Source organism: Tachysurus vachellii, chromosome 25 (assembly GCF_030014155.1).
Source record: "Tachysurus vachellii isolate PV-2020 chromosome 25, HZAU_Pvac_v1, whole genome shotgun sequence".
Lineage (NCBI taxonomy): Eukaryota > Metazoa > Chordata > Actinopteri > Siluriformes > Bagridae > Tachysurus > Tachysurus vachellii.
Genome location: NC_083484.1, coordinates 11,761,700 through 11,779,041, shown reverse-complemented (window position 1 = coordinate 11,779,041; position 17,342 = coordinate 11,761,700). Strand labels below are relative to the sequence as shown.

Genomic DNA, 17,342 nt, shown 5'->3' with positions numbered 1-17,342 from the left:
AATATCAACATCATTATTTTTAAATAATGAAGTAGCAAGTCACAGTAATCATTTAATCACACATCTCATGTACATGTTATAAGCACATATACTGTATATAAAACTGATTTCAGTTCCTTAAAAAGCTGCTTACAGCACAGTCAAGGGCCAGATGTTATAAATGACCTAGAAACTTAGACAAGAATTTTTAAGGGTAAAAACTTTAAGTAAGAAAATTTTCTTAAAACTTACTTAAATTGTACTTTATGGTTCAATCTCATGTCAGATTGAACCATATTTCTAAAGTGCTTTTATTGCCTGTTTTAGTTTTTGAATTTCGATGTTACTGTAAAGTGTTAGAATAAAAAAAATTGATAATATATAAACAATGACATTTGTATTAAAAAAACCCCAGTGCTTTGTAGGTATTTTGGTTTGAGCTGCCAAGGATGTGCATATCATGAACCTAGCAGAGCTGGTTAAATTAAACACTGAGCTCTCTACCCTGGCAGTGATGCTGTAACGACCTGCCAGGCAGCCACTTCACAGTGTTTATCAGAGAGTCAAGAGGACTTAATAGCCATTAGAGGCTTATATATCATCCACTAATTCCCTTTCTGAAGTCATTACACTTGTATACTGGCAAGAACAATGTGCTCTGCTAGGACTGACTAGCTGCTAAAAAGATTATACTGACAAATCCGTTCTTTATGAAGTGACTGAGTCTTTAAGTAAGCTCAGAGCATCACATATAGTGATTCAAGACACGTGCTTTTGAAATGAGATAACAATAAAATTGCCATTAAGAGGTATAATCTGTGGCAACTGAGACACTATTAATGGAAATAAGGCTAATACTCAGGATAGCTAGTTAGAATGCAACCCTTTATTTTATCAAAACAGCTAATGTAATGGAAAACATATGTTGAAAATGAGACAAAACAATGAAGAATATCAATATTTACCTCAGATGTGTTGGGAATTTAGTATGCAAAAACTTTGTTTAGCTAAAACGACTAGAATTTTTATTAACTATAATTTTAGTTAGCATGGACGACGGCTGTCATGTTTTTGAAAAACCAAGTAAAGGCTAAAAAAATCATCTGTGCATCATTGGGTTGGTAAATCAATAGCGGGAGCCTGAGGATTTGTTGTCGTGGCTGTACAAGACAGCTGTTTTTTTACAAAGTCAACAAACAGCCTTATCTTTAATCGTAACTTTGCCATCTACATTGTAGAACCCAAAATACTTCCACACGCTGCTTTTTAGATGATTTGGGGTCGTAATTGTCCGCTTTAAGCAGTTACGCTGCTTGCTGTTATCTTCCATTTTTGTATCATTAACTTAATTTACTGAAGGGTCAAGGACACATTTAATACATTTAGATCACCTGGTGCTCGATCAGATGCTAAACAACAAGATGTCTAATGTGCTTAGGCTGCTCATGAATATTCTTATGGGCAAAGTATAGTTAGAATATTAATTCTTGTCATGTTCGAATATGGGTTAAAAAGTGACACCCATAGAGTTCTGCTATATTAGAGAAACATCAACAACTTGTTACCAGCTATCAGGAAATGAATGCCACGAGAGCATTCATCAGTCCTGTGGTATAAATATTATTTTTTCAGGAAATTGTTCCAGAATATTCTTAACATATTTCTTTTATAATTCTACAAAATATTCATACTATGATTACTATATTATAACAACTAATATTTGCTCTGTGTATTGTCAAGATAAAACTACTAAGATAAGACATAGCTCTTTTTAGGATAATAACTATTATACATTTTAATTTTACCGATTTAACTTAACAGTAGTTTTGATAGTTAATGATAAATGATAGTTGTAATGATTTTTGTTATTTATGTATTTACTTTGCTCATGTGTGTCATGGGTGTGTCACAATATGTTTTCAAGTGCCATGACAATATATTTTTACCATATCATCACTAATCATCTCAAACTCATCAAAGCTCATGAGCCGGACAGGAAACAGCATAAACAAACACTGTACACTGCTTTGATCGCTGTTTATAGATGGGTGAAAAAATGCCTTGGCATCAGGCCTAGTGATGTGGTGTGAGAAACAGTAAGAGTGTATTGGTTTATTGTGCCTTCTTAGAATTGTTACACAAATAGTGTGTTTGTGATATATATTGGAAGTATATCACAAGCAAGTTGTGAGCAAATGATTTATTATATATACTGTACATGGATGCACTATGAATTATAGTGCATCCATGTACAGTATACTGTATAGCTTTATACAGGAAAGCTTTATATAGCTTTATACAGGAAAATCAATCATTGTGAAGGTCAAGGTGAGGGCTAACACATGCTTCCTCTGAGACACGTGAAGGCACGGCATCTTTTGTGAACTGCTGCACGTGTCAACCGAAAGGATTACAGAACACACTCAGAAGAAATGTATGAGCTCACAGGCGACCATGACTGGTTAATGTCACTCTGAATGACGAGGGGGAACAACACCATCCTTCCCCCTCAAAGAAAACAGTCAGCTGGACAGAGTGATAATGTCAGCATTTAAACTTTCAATATGGTGCTTTTCTGTTCAGAAATATCAGCTCAATTTTATGGAATTCAACTGATTTTCAATTGAACTCTAGTATTATGCCTTCAGAAACACTGGGAAAGACTGAAACCAAAACCTATTTAGGGATTTCACAGTTTTAGTTGTGACTGCTTATGTAATTCATGTTTTCATGCATTCTTCAAAGCTGTATAGATTCTTCCTACAATTCTGTTTATAAATGATTTTGTGCAAATTCCTTACTCGTAATTTTATTTCCTGGTTGTAACACTACAAAATGTGGAAAATGTGGAAATGATCAAGGGGTGAATACATGACACTGTATACATGGTGAATATACACTGCACACTGTATATACACTTTATGCGTACATGTGTGTTCATGCGTGTGTGTGTGTGTGAGAGAGAGAGAGAGTCTCACTTGTTCTGCATGGTGAGTACTCTGCATATGCACTGAAGTTCTGCACAGCAACATAGCATGTGCCCACTGGATCCATCTCACCACTGATCTTCACTGTTCGCCAGTGATAAAGAGGCGCACAGGCCTGTGGATTCATACACACACAAACACACACACCCACGCACACAAACGGACACACACACACACACAAAATATAAAAACAATAATGCATGATAAACTAAACAGTGAACATTGATGCCTAGCAACTGGGACTCCAAGCTTTTCCTAGAAATGAGTCTAATGGTTTACATTACTAGCATGGACCTGTTTATTTAATCAATACAAACAATTTAAAGCAATACTTAACGTGAAAACAAGTCAAAACCAACAGGAATATCAACATTTACCTCAGATGTGTTGGGAAAATTATATGAAAAGACTTTGTTGAAGTAAAATACTCTATCTTTTCATCTTTAGCACTGAGAGCTACATTCCACTGAGTTCAGCTATACCTAGAAACATCAACGAGAGGTTATCAGGATGTTTTGATTTTCAATGTGAATGCTTATAAGAGCTAGGATTAAGTATATTTTCCATTATTGGTTGATAGAGATTATCAGCATATCAAGTCAATTCAAATAATTTATTAAGCCAAGCTTTGTTCTGAATGCTAACTTTTTTTAATTCTTTTAAAGACCTTTTTGTTTTCATTTTAAAATTGGAAATAAACAGAACGTTTTAGAATTTTGAAATTTCTAAAACAAAGAAACCCTATTTAACTGTAAGTTAGAGAGAGTAAAAAATAATAAAATAATTGAATTTTACCACAAAAACGTAGGGTATGTCAGGTGACAGGATGCGCTCAATGCTCATTATTAATACCTATGTGAATAATAAATACGGTCATGATATGATGCGATTTTTGTTGTAAATGCTAGATACTGTAGCTAGCTGTTAATGTATTCCAGATATGCAACAAATCAGCCAGGCAAAAATTAGTGACGTGACCAATAGAATTGTTTTTTAATGTCTGCTGAATTCTATGCATGTTTACTCAAACTGCATTTTTATATGAGAAAACAGAAAGCCGTAGTTTTCGGATCTCTCACGTACCACAAAAAAAATGTCAATGCTACCGCTAAACCATACCATCTTGGCACCTCTTTATACTGCTTGAAAAATTCCCAGTAAACAGGTATCTTCTTTGTCTGTTACACTATCACCTCACAATCGTTCTTTTTCATATCACTCTTAAATATCTTTTAAATAAAAAATCCTAAACATACAAATACACTAATACTGTATATAAAGCACACTTCCATCTTTTTTTCCTCTCTCTGCCAGACTGTATTCCATGTTCATCCCACATCATGAACACCTCCTTGTTTCTGGTCATATCTTCCTAATATGACAGTACAAGATCCTCATTACAAATATTCTCCCACACAAATCTGTCACTGTAATCTGAACAACTCTCTCATCTGCGTTATTTACATAGCGATAGAGTTAATATCTGGTATATACGATATCAACCACACACTTACACACACGTTTCCAAGAAACCCTCAACAGCTTGAAGATAGAGCGGAGTTCCCCCACTCCATAAATCTTCCTTTCCTGTTTAACTGTACATATCTTATGCACAATTTAACATCCAGTAAATCAACCACACGTGCCGTAATCTCACAGACTACCGGCTTTCAAATGAGTATCCATGGAAAGGAAAACACAAGGTCTAAGCAATCCAATATTACCATCTATGGAGACATAAAGTAATATATTACCTATTATGACCGATGTAGCCTCGTTAAGGCCATTCATAGGGATAACGTTTTCAGAAACACTCACCACGACTTTACCCCTGTGTGTTCGGACAGTAGCTCCAAACCATTGGTGGGATTTGTACTCCAACGGCTCCCGTGTCCCATTCACCTTAACCATCCTGTTATCTGGGAAAAGGAAAGAGAAATAAGTAAGGAATGAGTAAATTAAACAAATAACTATTAAATCGATATAAAAAAAACAATGAATACACGTATTTATGAGGTTATTTCCACCACTTAAAAACAAATCCTATGCTGTATTTAGACTGTGATTATAGCAGTCTTTCAGTAGTATTTTATAATTATTTTCAGTGTACAATTGTAATAATGTTATGTAATAATGTAATGAGGTTTAAAACATTAGAGATAATGTTTTAAACCACAGTAAAATAAAAGAAAATGAGTAATTGGTGTCAAAAGCATTCATTCATTCATTCATCTTCTACCGCTTATCCGAACTATTCTCAGGTCACGGGGAGCCTGTGCCTATCTCAGGCGTCATCGGGCATCAAGGCAGGATACACCCTGGACGGAGTGTCAACCCATCGCAGGGCACACACACACACTCATTCACTCACGCAATCACACACTACGGACAATTTTTCCAGAGATGCCAATCAACCTACCATGCATGTCTTTGGACCGGGGGAGGAAACCGGTGTACCCGGAGGAAACCCCCGAGGCACGGGGAGAACATGTAAACTCCACACACACAAGGCGGAGGCGGGAATCAAACCCCCAACCCTGAAGGTGTGAGGCAAACATGCTAACCACTAAGCCACCGTGCCCCCCGTGTCAGAAGCATAAGAACAAGACAATTATAACAATATTGCTATTAATAATATTGCTATTAATAAACTGAACCTATGCTCTGTCACTAGAGATGTTTAGCTACAATGCAAATAAACAAATAGTATGAATAGAGATCTATTACATCTTCTAATTAGCAGTCGGTATATATAACGATATATATAAAAACCAGCCTAATTAATAGCTTGATACAAAATTAATAAAGTAATATTAAATATGGTGCGCTAAGTGAGGAGGTCAGAGATTGTACACACAATATGACTATAACACAGAAATAATGACTACCATGAACTCTTGTCTGAACAGATTTCTGTGTGTTCTAAATAGTAACAGCACTATTTTGGACACAAATTATGGGCATGAGGACTTGATAGATAAATCCTTGTTTTATAACAATTATGATAAAAATGCAAAATCTTTGTATTCACCAAAGTTATTTTTTCACTATAGAATATTTGGATAAGAGAGAGAGATTGTGAGTGTGTGTGAGAGTATATTTGTGTGTGTGTGTGTGTCTGTAGGGGGTTCAGCGTGTTCCACTACAGACCTCGGGTCACACAGCTGGCTCTGGTTAAAGTAGAGTATGGCACAGTCCACACTTCATTAAAATTCAAGAACATTAATCTTTCATCTGTCTCCTCTTCCTCCCTCTGTCCTCCTATTACACTGTCCGTTACATTAACTCAAATCTGTCAGAAGACACCGTCTGTGTCAGTCTTGCACATCGCTAGATATAATGATATATTTCCTTTTCTGCTTATAGATGGTTAATAAGGGCTCATCAGATGGATGGATAGATGGATGATACATTAAACACAAAATGTTCATCTGTTGCTCGTTATTCACAAAACACAAGATTTAGGATTTAGCCTGCATCCACTATGTACAGTATTTGCCCACTTTGAGACTAACATAAGATGAGGAGCTAATCATGATATTGATATATGCTTAAATATTCAGTAATAAATATCATAATTACATAATTAATTAAGTGTTTCAACTCAAAAAGTTTTTATTCTTCTTATACTTTTTAATCACGGATTCTCAGAGATGATGGAAATACTGTATATTATATGGACGGTATGTTATATGCTGTGTTTTGCTGCATGAAACAAGACACAGGTGAGTGAGATTGGAACATGTGACAAAGAAATCCGGGGGCTGATGGGTTATTTAGTTCAAATACTGATTCGGTATAGCCACAAAAACACCTCTTCAATTTGTTAATGATTTCATTTCATTGAACAAATTCATAATTTATAGTTTTATCTGTTTATATTTAAGGTTATGATGTAAAACGCTCACTTGAAAAATATTTGTTATCACTTATGTTATAGGACCTGCAAAGTCATTCCATCGCCAGACTTTATACAGAAAAAAATGCAAGTGCAAAGTCTTCTGTCTTTAGATATCTCTGTCTTACTGGAGACTTCTATAAATGTTAAATATCTCCTTACAGAAACCTACACAATATTAACAATTTTTTATTTTTATTTTTTACTTTTTTTCTGTGTTAAATATAGACTTTTTAATCCGATTAATATCAGGATCACTATGAGAACCGTTCAAGTCAAATGAGTTTATAATACTAAAATGATAATAAAAGCAATAATATCAACTTGAGATTTGAATTACAGGCAGAACTACTTTCAGAGCTGCAATTAGTAAATGAATAAAAAGCTATTGACCAGTCAGTATTGAAAATTCAACAGGACTGTGGTATAAAGTCCAAAATTGTTCAATTTAAATGTTCCTGTCATTTCAGGTTTAATTATTTCACAATTTTACTAGACAATTTTATCTTTTCTAAAAATGTGTCATTATTATTACATAAACATTATTATTACATAAACATTATTATTATTATTATTATTATTATTATTATTATTATTATTATTATTATTGCTGAACATTCTTTGAATTCTAGATCTGTTTTAATATAATTGGTTCAATGGTCTCCAAAGCTTTTACATACTGTAGTACTTTTTGAAAGTATAAAAAGCCCAGGGTTCAATATACAGTAGAACCCCAAAGATCCTCTTTTCTTAAGAGTGTATAGCGCTTCATTATCTATTGTTGAAAACGCTCTGCAGTTTCAGCAGTACATCATCAAAACATAGGACACGCTGCTCGGAGATCACAACGGTCACTGTATATGAAAATGTCTTGGTGAAATTGCATTAAAAACTACACCAGAGTCCTAAAAGCACCAAACATCCAAAAACTCCTCCAAAAATCAAAGCAGTCATCCAACAAAGACAAGAAGCATGCATCCCAAACATCCCTCATGTCTTAATTAAACCCATTCTGCTGGTTTCTCCTCAACAAACTGCATAAACAAACAGCAGGGGTTCATTTAAGAGTTCAGTGCTCAGTGACCTGTTTTACTACGCACTCCAAAATACAAGCCAAACAATGTCAGCTGCTTTTAAAAGCTGTAGGACTCCGCTGTTATTACCGTCGTGTAGCGTTGGAATAATGAGACACGACCATTTCTTTTATACCTTCAAATAAACCAGAGTCAAGTGTGTTAAGTATCAGACTTGTTTATAGTCCATATGTGTAAGTCTTCTTGATATTAGTGTAAGAATATCTGGAAACATTCACACCGTATTGGTTTATCCGTGTTGGATAGGTTATGATATACAAAAAACAATTACAGATTGTTGCTTGAAAAGGGAGTAATAACTGGTCTCTAGCTCTTTCCATTAAGGTTGGAAATATTAGCTAGTTTTCACACTTAAGCTATGTTCACACATACAGAGATATAATTACTGCATGTCGTCAGTCGCTGTACTATGAAGTCGTCAATAGGTGTTCCTACTACTGAATGCTACAGTAATAACATTTATGAATAGTGGCACCTCTAGCATTCCACTTGACCCAAAAATTTGTTTTCTTGCTCAAACATTCCGGTTGAAGATTTATGGTGCGTCTAAAAAAATTACCAGTTTATCCACACATTATATCATACGACAACTTTCCTGAAAACAAGCTAGTTTCTCAACTTTGTCCTGGCTCCATGCATGAGTCTCTAATGCACGCAGTGAAGGCAAGAACTACACAAACATGACAGAAAACATGAGTGACATGATCATAATACCAAAATCTCCATGGTAGTATTCAGCTAACTAACTAATTAAACAAACAATTAGATTTGAGTGCATGTGATTTGCAGTTAATCACATGATGTCTATGTTAGGAAGATCCCACAAAACGCTGTTCCTTTTAACTTGCAATTCTGAAATCAAGCAAATGTCAGACGTACTACAAATGACGTACATTGAAAGGATTGTGAGAGCTGATGTTCTTTATGGCTGAAATACCATCCATTTCAATGGCTACAAAGTTTTAAGAAACACAAAACCATGATAATATAGTTAATAAATCAAAATGAACATAAATTTTATATCAACACATGCATAGAGACTATAATAAATGTGAAAATCATGAAGAATGTTTTTTTTTTTTAACTTAAAGCCGTGGAATGTGTCTGGTGTAACTCTTGAAGAGGTAGATATGTCACTTTGTAAGTCTCTCTCTCTCTCTCTCTCCCTCCCTCCCTCTCTCTCTCTCTCTCTCTCTCTCCCTCTCTGTGTGTGTGAGTGTGTGCACACCAAACAAGTGATCTCAGGTATGTGGTACTTTACAGTGTATCAAATGCATTTAACTCGCTTCAGCTTTACTGCATTGGTCATTTATCAAAGTTGACAAAGGTGTAAATTTTCCCAGAAACGACGTCTGGATGCCACGGTGAGATCAAGGGTCACAACAACGTGACTAATGAATCTGATAATGTGTGTGCATATACTCTGAGTTGGCTGAGCAGAAAGGCCTGGGGTGGTGGTGGTGGTGGTGGGGGGTTCTAAAGTGTTTCTCGGTATCTAATAAAAAGCAGACACCTCTCCTCGAGAGCCAACCTTGCTGGCTGAGTTCCATTTATTCCCCATGTGTCCACGTTTTTTTTTAAGCGTCTTGTCCCTGTCTTCTTGTCTGTCTCTTTTTCCCACCTCTTCAGCTTTTTCCCCCATCTAAATAACACACCAGTACTTCTTTCATGTCGGTGTGTAGACCTATAACTCCAGCTTATTACCTGTAAACAGATACAGGCTCTTTCCTACGTTCCTCCACACACAAAAGAAAAACTTTGTAAATGAAGTGTACAAAATTTACAGGCATTAAAATTTGAAAAAGAATTTTTTCGAAAAGTCTATGGTCTGCTTTTTTAAGAATAAATTGTGTATTAAATTGTATAATTAACCTTCAGTTAAAGAATTTAAACAGTGTCAAATTATTCAAACCAGATTATCACCAATGAATGGCAATGGTCTCCATTGGCAAAAATACTGGATTGTACAACAGTGTCCAATAATAAAACCTCCTCATTTGCATTTATCGCATCCATGATCTAAAATGTCTAAAAAGACAGTAAGTACAAGAAATGTATCCAACTGTAACCGGCTGTATCAAGCAGTTACTTTGTCCTTACAGAGTTTAGCTTAAACAGAGATTAACTCAGCATATAGATGATGATAAAGCTCAAGTTTAATTGTCAAGTGATGAGACAGACTGATGTGGAAAATATGTTGCTTTGGTTAAAGACATGCTGACCTTTTTGTCCCCTTTACTAAAACTAACAGTCTAGAAAGGAATCTAGTACTTCTTCCTTTTTAGGTGGATATTGGTGATTGTCCTGTACATGATACAGATCTCTAGCTCACATCACAGCTGCTGGTTAAGCGAGATGAGAAAGCAGGTTTGGTCGACTTAGCAACAGTGTGCAGAGCCTGACTGAGTTGAACTTACACAAGCCGATGATCACAATGTCCAATAAGTGATCACCATTGTATTGCAATGTCCAATCAGTAATCACCATTGTATCGCAATGTCCAATAAGTGATCACCATTGTATTGCAATGTCCAATCAGTAATCACCATTGTATCGCAATGTCCAATAAGTGATCACCATTGTATCGCAATGTCCAATCAGTAATCACCATTGTATCGCAATGTCCAATAAGTGATCACCATTGTATTGCAATGTCCAATCAGTAATCACCATTGTATCGCAATGTCCAATAAATAATCACCATTGTATCGCAATGTCCAATCAGTAATCACCATTGTATCGAAATGTCAAATAAGTGATCACCATTGTATTGCAATGTCCAATCAGTAATCACCATTGTATCGCAATGTCCAATCAGTAATCACCATTGTATTGCAATGTCCAATCAGTAATCACCATTGTATCACAATGTCCAATAAGTGATCACCATGGATCACAATGTCCAATCAGTGATCACCATTGTATCGCAATGTCCAATCGGTGATCAGCATTGTATCGGAATGTCCAATCAGTGATCACCAATGTATCTCAATGTCCAATCAGTGATCACCATTGTATCGCAATGTCCAATCGGTGATCACCATTGTATCTCAATGTCCAATCAGTGATCACCATTGTATCTCAATGTCCAATCAGTGATCACCATTGTATTGCAATGTCCAATCAGTGATCACCATGTATCACAATGTCCAATCAGTGATCACCATGTATCACAATGTCCAATCAGTGATCACCATGTATCACAATGTCCAGTCACTGATGACTATTATCTCACAATGTCCAATTAGTGATCATCATTGTTACATAATGACCAATCACTGATGAATATTATTTCACAATGTCCAATCACTGATCACCATTGGTCATTAGTGTTAAAAAAAATCATACATCACTTGTTTTGCACTGATCACTTATCTTTGTTTTAAACCTTTTTCCTGGCCACATGTACCAGTACTAAAAGCAAGTTATTCTTAACCTTTAGAATTAATCTGTAACATCTTTTAAAAATATCCTTACTAATCACTTGCACTGATTCTTTTTCTATATTCTTTATAGAAGTCATAGTATTTTCTACATATCTAAATAGTTTGTTCATGGTGCCATGAACAAAGTCATCTTCTTTCTTCAATAAATAAATGATAGTATATTCACTTTCTTCCAATCATTCAGTCATTTGCCTTAACAGTTTAGTCTCACAAACACTGGTACAAGGTAGGACAATTCTTTAACATGGATGAGATGCAAAGCCCATGCATATATAAATTCACACACTAATTCACACCTAGGGATAATTTAGTGTAGGCGTAGAATCCGGAGAACCAGGAGGAAACCCATATGGACAGAAAGAGTAACCTGAGCTCAGGATGGGCACCACTAACAGCACCCGAACAGGACCTAATAAGTCTTGTTAGTTTGTTGCGTAGTGTTGTTAGTTTGTTGCGCAGTCTAGTAGACTGACTTTGCCCTTAAAGGTAACCCAGAACAGAGCATCTCCGAAAACTTACATTTACCGGTACAAAACGTCTGACACATTCACACGCATAGAAAACAGCCCAGAAACCACAAACAGCATTTGCCCTGCAGCGATCTTGGCATCTGCTTCCCACATGACAAGCGCAAATTAAACGTGACCTCATGTCCACCCAAGCTCCTTTTGCGCTTAAGCCGGTTTGACTCCATTACATTTTCATTGCGCAGAACCCACAATCATAACTCATAACATAAATCGAGCCTATAACTAAGAGGAGTACACGGAAATAGTAAAAATATGCACCCAGGACTCCTTGTGCGTCAGGGTGCCAACTGCGCCACAATACGCATGGAGGTAAAGTTACGCGCCTTTCTTGGGGAGCGCGTAATAATTACCCCGTTCCACCGGTTTAAACCAAACCATATGCGGGGAAATCAGCTCGGTCTTGGATGTGAGTTTTGATCTTTTTATTGTCTGAGCCTGAATGTGTATAAACTTAGCATTTAGCAAATATCAGAAATCAAAGAGGACTGAATAAAAACAAAGGTTCATTTTATTCGTGCATGTTATATTCTATGGGTGAATAGAAAGTAACTGTGATCCTTGCATCCTCCTCGATCTATGAACTCTGCAATACAGACAACATAGAACATCGTGTCATTGGTGATCAAATGAATGATCACAACTGAGTACCCACTTGCTTTATCAAAAGGGATCTCACGGCAGGAGTCCTGCTCTGATGGGGGCCAGGAGCAGTAATAAACCGCACCTCCTTCCACAATCCCGGGCTGGGTGGTGTTGGCTTTGGGAGCCCCGACCAGCACTGATACACTGGAGAGAGAGAGAGAGAGAGAGAGAGAGAGAGAGAGAGAGAGAGAGAGAGAGAGAGAGAGAGAGAGAGAGAGGATGAAGGTTCCATTAAAGCCACTTGGACCAGCATGTAACATCAACTGTGCATTCACTTAAGACTGCAAAACTCCGAAGTCAGCATTTAAGAGTAAATGCATCTCATCTCTGCCACACAGAGTAAACAGATGATGCACCAGGTCACTGACGTTCACATCTTCATGGAATTTCTGCATCTTTGATGTGATCGCTTAATGCGTAATTGCTAAAACGTTTAATGACGCACGCATCTGATCTAAGGTGAGATGCTATAAATTGCTTTCCAGTCAATTCATTACATAAAACGCACAAAGGCAATGCATCTAAACGACTGGAGCCTATATTGCACTGTGTGTTTGTGTAACTCACGCGCTCCTGTCCTGCGTCGGATGGTAAAAGTCCACTGAGTATCCAAAGTAACTCCCAGCAGCTCCACTGAACACAGCGGGATTTTCCACATCCAAGTTGAAAGCAAGCATTCCGCAAAGAAAATCAGATAAGATTAGACTAACTGAGATTAGACAAGACGCTCGAGCCTCACGCGCCAGCATCTCTGCACTCCTGGTGTCAGACACAGACTAGGATTCGTAACCAACGAGCGAATGCAGTTTGCAGAATTTCCCGTTATTTTCACAAGTTCGGCTGTCAAAGTTCCTGTGCGTGCTCCATGCGCTCCGTTTCATTCAGCTGCGCGCGCCTTTCCCGCCGGACTGTGTGTGTGTGTGTGTGTTGCCCGCGCACACACCATTATAACCAGCTGCGCGCGAGCCCGGGCTCCTACACCACATCACACAGCGCGAGCCCTCAATACGTCATTCGGCCAAGTCCTTTTAAGGAAACAGGGCACTTTGGAGAAAGGCGTGTGAGATGAGATGAGATGAGATGAGCATTTATTAAAAAAAATGTAATGCAAATATTACAGTTTCTAATTTTATTATTTATTTTATTTTTTATTTGCCCACAATCAGGATTTAAATAAATATAATGTTTTATCTTGTGTGTGTGTTATATCTCATTATCTTGACTTTACTCTTAAACTCATAAAACATATTTAGTATGTCATTACATCATACTATATCATGCTATATATACAGTATATATATACATATATATATATATATATATACATATATATATATATCTATATATATATATATATATATATATATATATATATATATATATATATATATATATATATATATATATATATATATATTCAATATATATCATCATTATTCATCATGGGACTGGGAAGTTCACTAAAGAACACTGAAACGCATAGAATCGAATGACCCATTGAATGAAACAATTCTGAGATGATGTTTGCATTGTGACATGGACTGTGGCATTCAAGCAATGATCCATTTGTACTAACGTGTCAAAAGTGTGCCAAGAAAACATTCTTCACACCATTACACCACCTCCACAAGCTTCACCAGCATACCGACCAAGGTCTATTATCCAAAATAAATGACAGTTCATGGCTTTGTGCTTTTTATCTGGCTTTCGAAGAAAAATACAATATCTGATCGAAGATTGATCAACGATCAAAAATCATACTTGTAGTTTCAAGATCAAGGAGGTACACTGGGCTATGCAAAACTAAAACAAGCCCACATAGATTTTCCATGTGAGAAAAAAATGAAGAGATCATGCATGAGCACAGCAAAACCCTGTTCCAGCTGAATGCAGTGAGCTATTTCAAATCTAATTTTGTATAATGACTAAGTTGTGTGTCTGATTTAGGTGGTCATATATATACTCCTCTACCGGATGCTTTCAAACATGTGTGCCAGTTGAAAATAATTACTGGGAATTAGGGAATTGCGTAAAGTGCGTGTTAAGTGGGAATATAACCGTCTCTACCGTATGAACACAAGCACTGTGGGTGTTTTGATGCCAAGCCGAAATCTCACAACTTTACCGACTTGTTCCTAAGTAAAAACTAAACATAGCTCCTCGCATCCCAGAGCAGAAAACAGCTTGCTGACAGACACAGAGTGAGCATTCAGAAGTCAGATTACACACAAAACCTCATATTACAGCACCAAATAGCAGGCTATGTTAAAATAGTTTAACATCGACATATAGATATAGATGATAGGGTGCGATTTGAGATACAACCCAATTGTTAATTTGGTCTAGAGATTAAATCTGGTGAACTGATGATAGAAGAATATCATTTGCTTTTGCATTAAGGCTGCATTCAACAGTCAATTCAAATTTATTTGCTGACTTCCAACATAATTTGGATATAATCTTCTTTTGTGCTTTGCTTAGTGTTGATTATTGAGTTCTAGCAAACCAGATTATCACCAAATATATTGTGTAGCAATAAAAGAATCTTATGAGACGAACAAAATTAGCACCAACAATATTGTGTAGCAGTAAAAGAATCTTATAGGACAAACCAAATTAGCACCAACAATATTGTGTAGCGAGGGGGCACGGTGGCTTAGTGGTTAGCCATGTTCTCCCCGTGCCTCGGGGGTTTCCTCCGGGTACTCCGGTTTCCTCCCCCGGTCCAAAGACATGCATGGTAGGTTGATTGGCATCTCTGGAAAATTGTGTGAGTGTGTGAGTGAATGAGAGTGTGTGTGTGCCCTGCGATGGGTTGGCACTCCGTCCAGGGTGTATCCTGCCTTGATGCCCAATGATGCCTGAGATAGGCACAGGCTCCCCGTGACCCGAGGTAGCTTTGGATAAGCGGTAGAAGATGAATGAATGAATATTGTGTAGCAATAAAAGATTCTTCTATCTTGTATATTGATTAATGTTATGAGACAAGTAGAAGCACCAGATAACAGGCTCCTGTTGCAAGCCAGCACATTGCCAACACAAAACTGATGTAAATCATTGTTGTCAAATATATCAGTTCCTTCATCTCACTCCTGATTCTAGATTCAGTTGCATTTCCATCAGATTGCGTTGCTTGCCGGAGAAACAGCTTTCTACGAGGACATTTCTTGGATACAGTAGATCCAAGCTCCAACAACAACGTCAAATATTGGGCCACAGTGCAGCCTTAGAGCTGCAAAAACATGTATAAATCTCTTGCATTTTTGTCTTGTGAAATGTTTTAATCAAATTAAGTGCCACTGATTTGATAGAGAAAAGCCAGAACCCCAAATTACACAGAGAAACATCATAAAAATGGGAGTGGTTGGTGTCAAACAAGGATGTTAAATCATGTTTATTACTTAGATCAGTGACTTGCTTTTGTCTTTGTGAATTTGTCATTAGTCAAATGTCTTCACTTAGACTCATTAATATGTAAAGCTGCAAGTTAATCTACAGCAACAGTAAAACCTGGTTGGTATAATTACTAGATATTATGAGAACTATGAATGGCAGAATTATATTATTTCATTAATTGTTCTCCCTTTGCTTTGGGGAGTTTTCTCCAGGTATTCTGGTGTCCTCTTCGTGTCCAGTCCATGCTTTGTAGGCTGATTGGCATCTCTAAATTGCACATAATGTGTGTGAATGTATTGGCTCCCCTGACTGGTACAGGGTGTAGGTTCCCTGTGAACCTGTGCAGGATAAGTGGCACAGAAAATAGATAGACGGGTGGAAATTGTTAATTATTATGAGTTAACCCCTCCCAAACCTTAACCTCAGATAAATACTGATAGTATGAGTATGCAAAAAAAAAAACAGTAGTAATACTTTTAAGAATCTGATATACATTTAGGAGCTTAACTCTTTTTTTATTTTTCCATTATAGGTATTTTCAGTCTTACTAGCACTCATAGGCCCCCTATGCACTACATACTCTGCATACCCCCTGGTTACAGCCCTGGCTTTGACCACACACCAAATGGTACGTATCAGTTGGTTAAATGAAACGTCACCTAAGCGCTGCTGATTCACTCCAAAACGTGTTCACATGAATTATTATAAGCATCTTGTGTTGGCTACCAGATATTAGAAGGTGTCAATGGTATCAATAGAAGCTACAATTACACACTCACTATGGTACTGTAGATGTACCAAGACTGTAGCCAAAACCAGATCACTGGCTGAGAGTTCACAGCTCTGAAGAGATTTGTAATCAGCTTGTTTGTTGAATCAGGTGTTTTAAATAAAAAATGATCGACTTATGGTGGGCCAGTGGGTATTGCTGCTGCCCTACGTCTCCGGATTCCCTGTTTCAATCCTGAGCTCAGGTTACTGTCTCTGTGGAGTACCTGTACATCTGATCCCCATGTCCACATGGGTTTCCTAGAGATTCTCATTTTTCTTTTACCCCACCTCAAGAAAATGTTGGAGAGTGAATTGGCTGCTTTATATTGTAGCAAGGTCTGACAGTTCAAATGTTTGGTGACCTGTGATTGCCCTGTTGGGTGTATTCACATCTTCCCCATAAAGGTAAATGGGGTAAGGTTAGATCTGAACAAAGTCTAGGTGGTATAGTGTGTCTCAAGCTTGATAAGCATTGGGAACATGTTGGGATAGGATTAGGGTTAGGATCAGATCTGGGTCTAACCTCTGGACTTTTGGTTTTGCAGTGAGGACTATCTCAGTGTTCCTGGGATAGGATTGGGATCCGCTGTACTAACACA

General features: G+C 37.1%; 1 protein-coding gene across 1 annotated transcript in view; it reads right to left on the bottom strand.

The window, feature by feature from the left end:
- Positions 1-13,531, bottom strand: part of itga8 (integrin, alpha 8) — an 81,075-nt gene extending 67,544 nt beyond the window's left edge. Inside the window, exons 1-4 of the mRNA XM_060861647.1 lie at positions 13,144-13,531; positions 12,587-12,720; positions 4,785-4,885; positions 2,958-3,081 (exon numbers count right to left, since the gene is read on the bottom strand). Of these exons, the coding sequence (XP_060717630.1) occupies positions 2,958-3,081; positions 4,785-4,885; positions 12,587-12,720; positions 13,144-13,325 (541 nt within the window). The 5' untranslated portion in view covers positions 13,326-13,531. The remainder of the gene's footprint in view (positions 1-2,957; positions 3,082-4,784; positions 4,886-12,586; positions 12,721-13,143) is intronic.
- Positions 13,532-17,342: the final 3,811 nt, after the last annotated feature.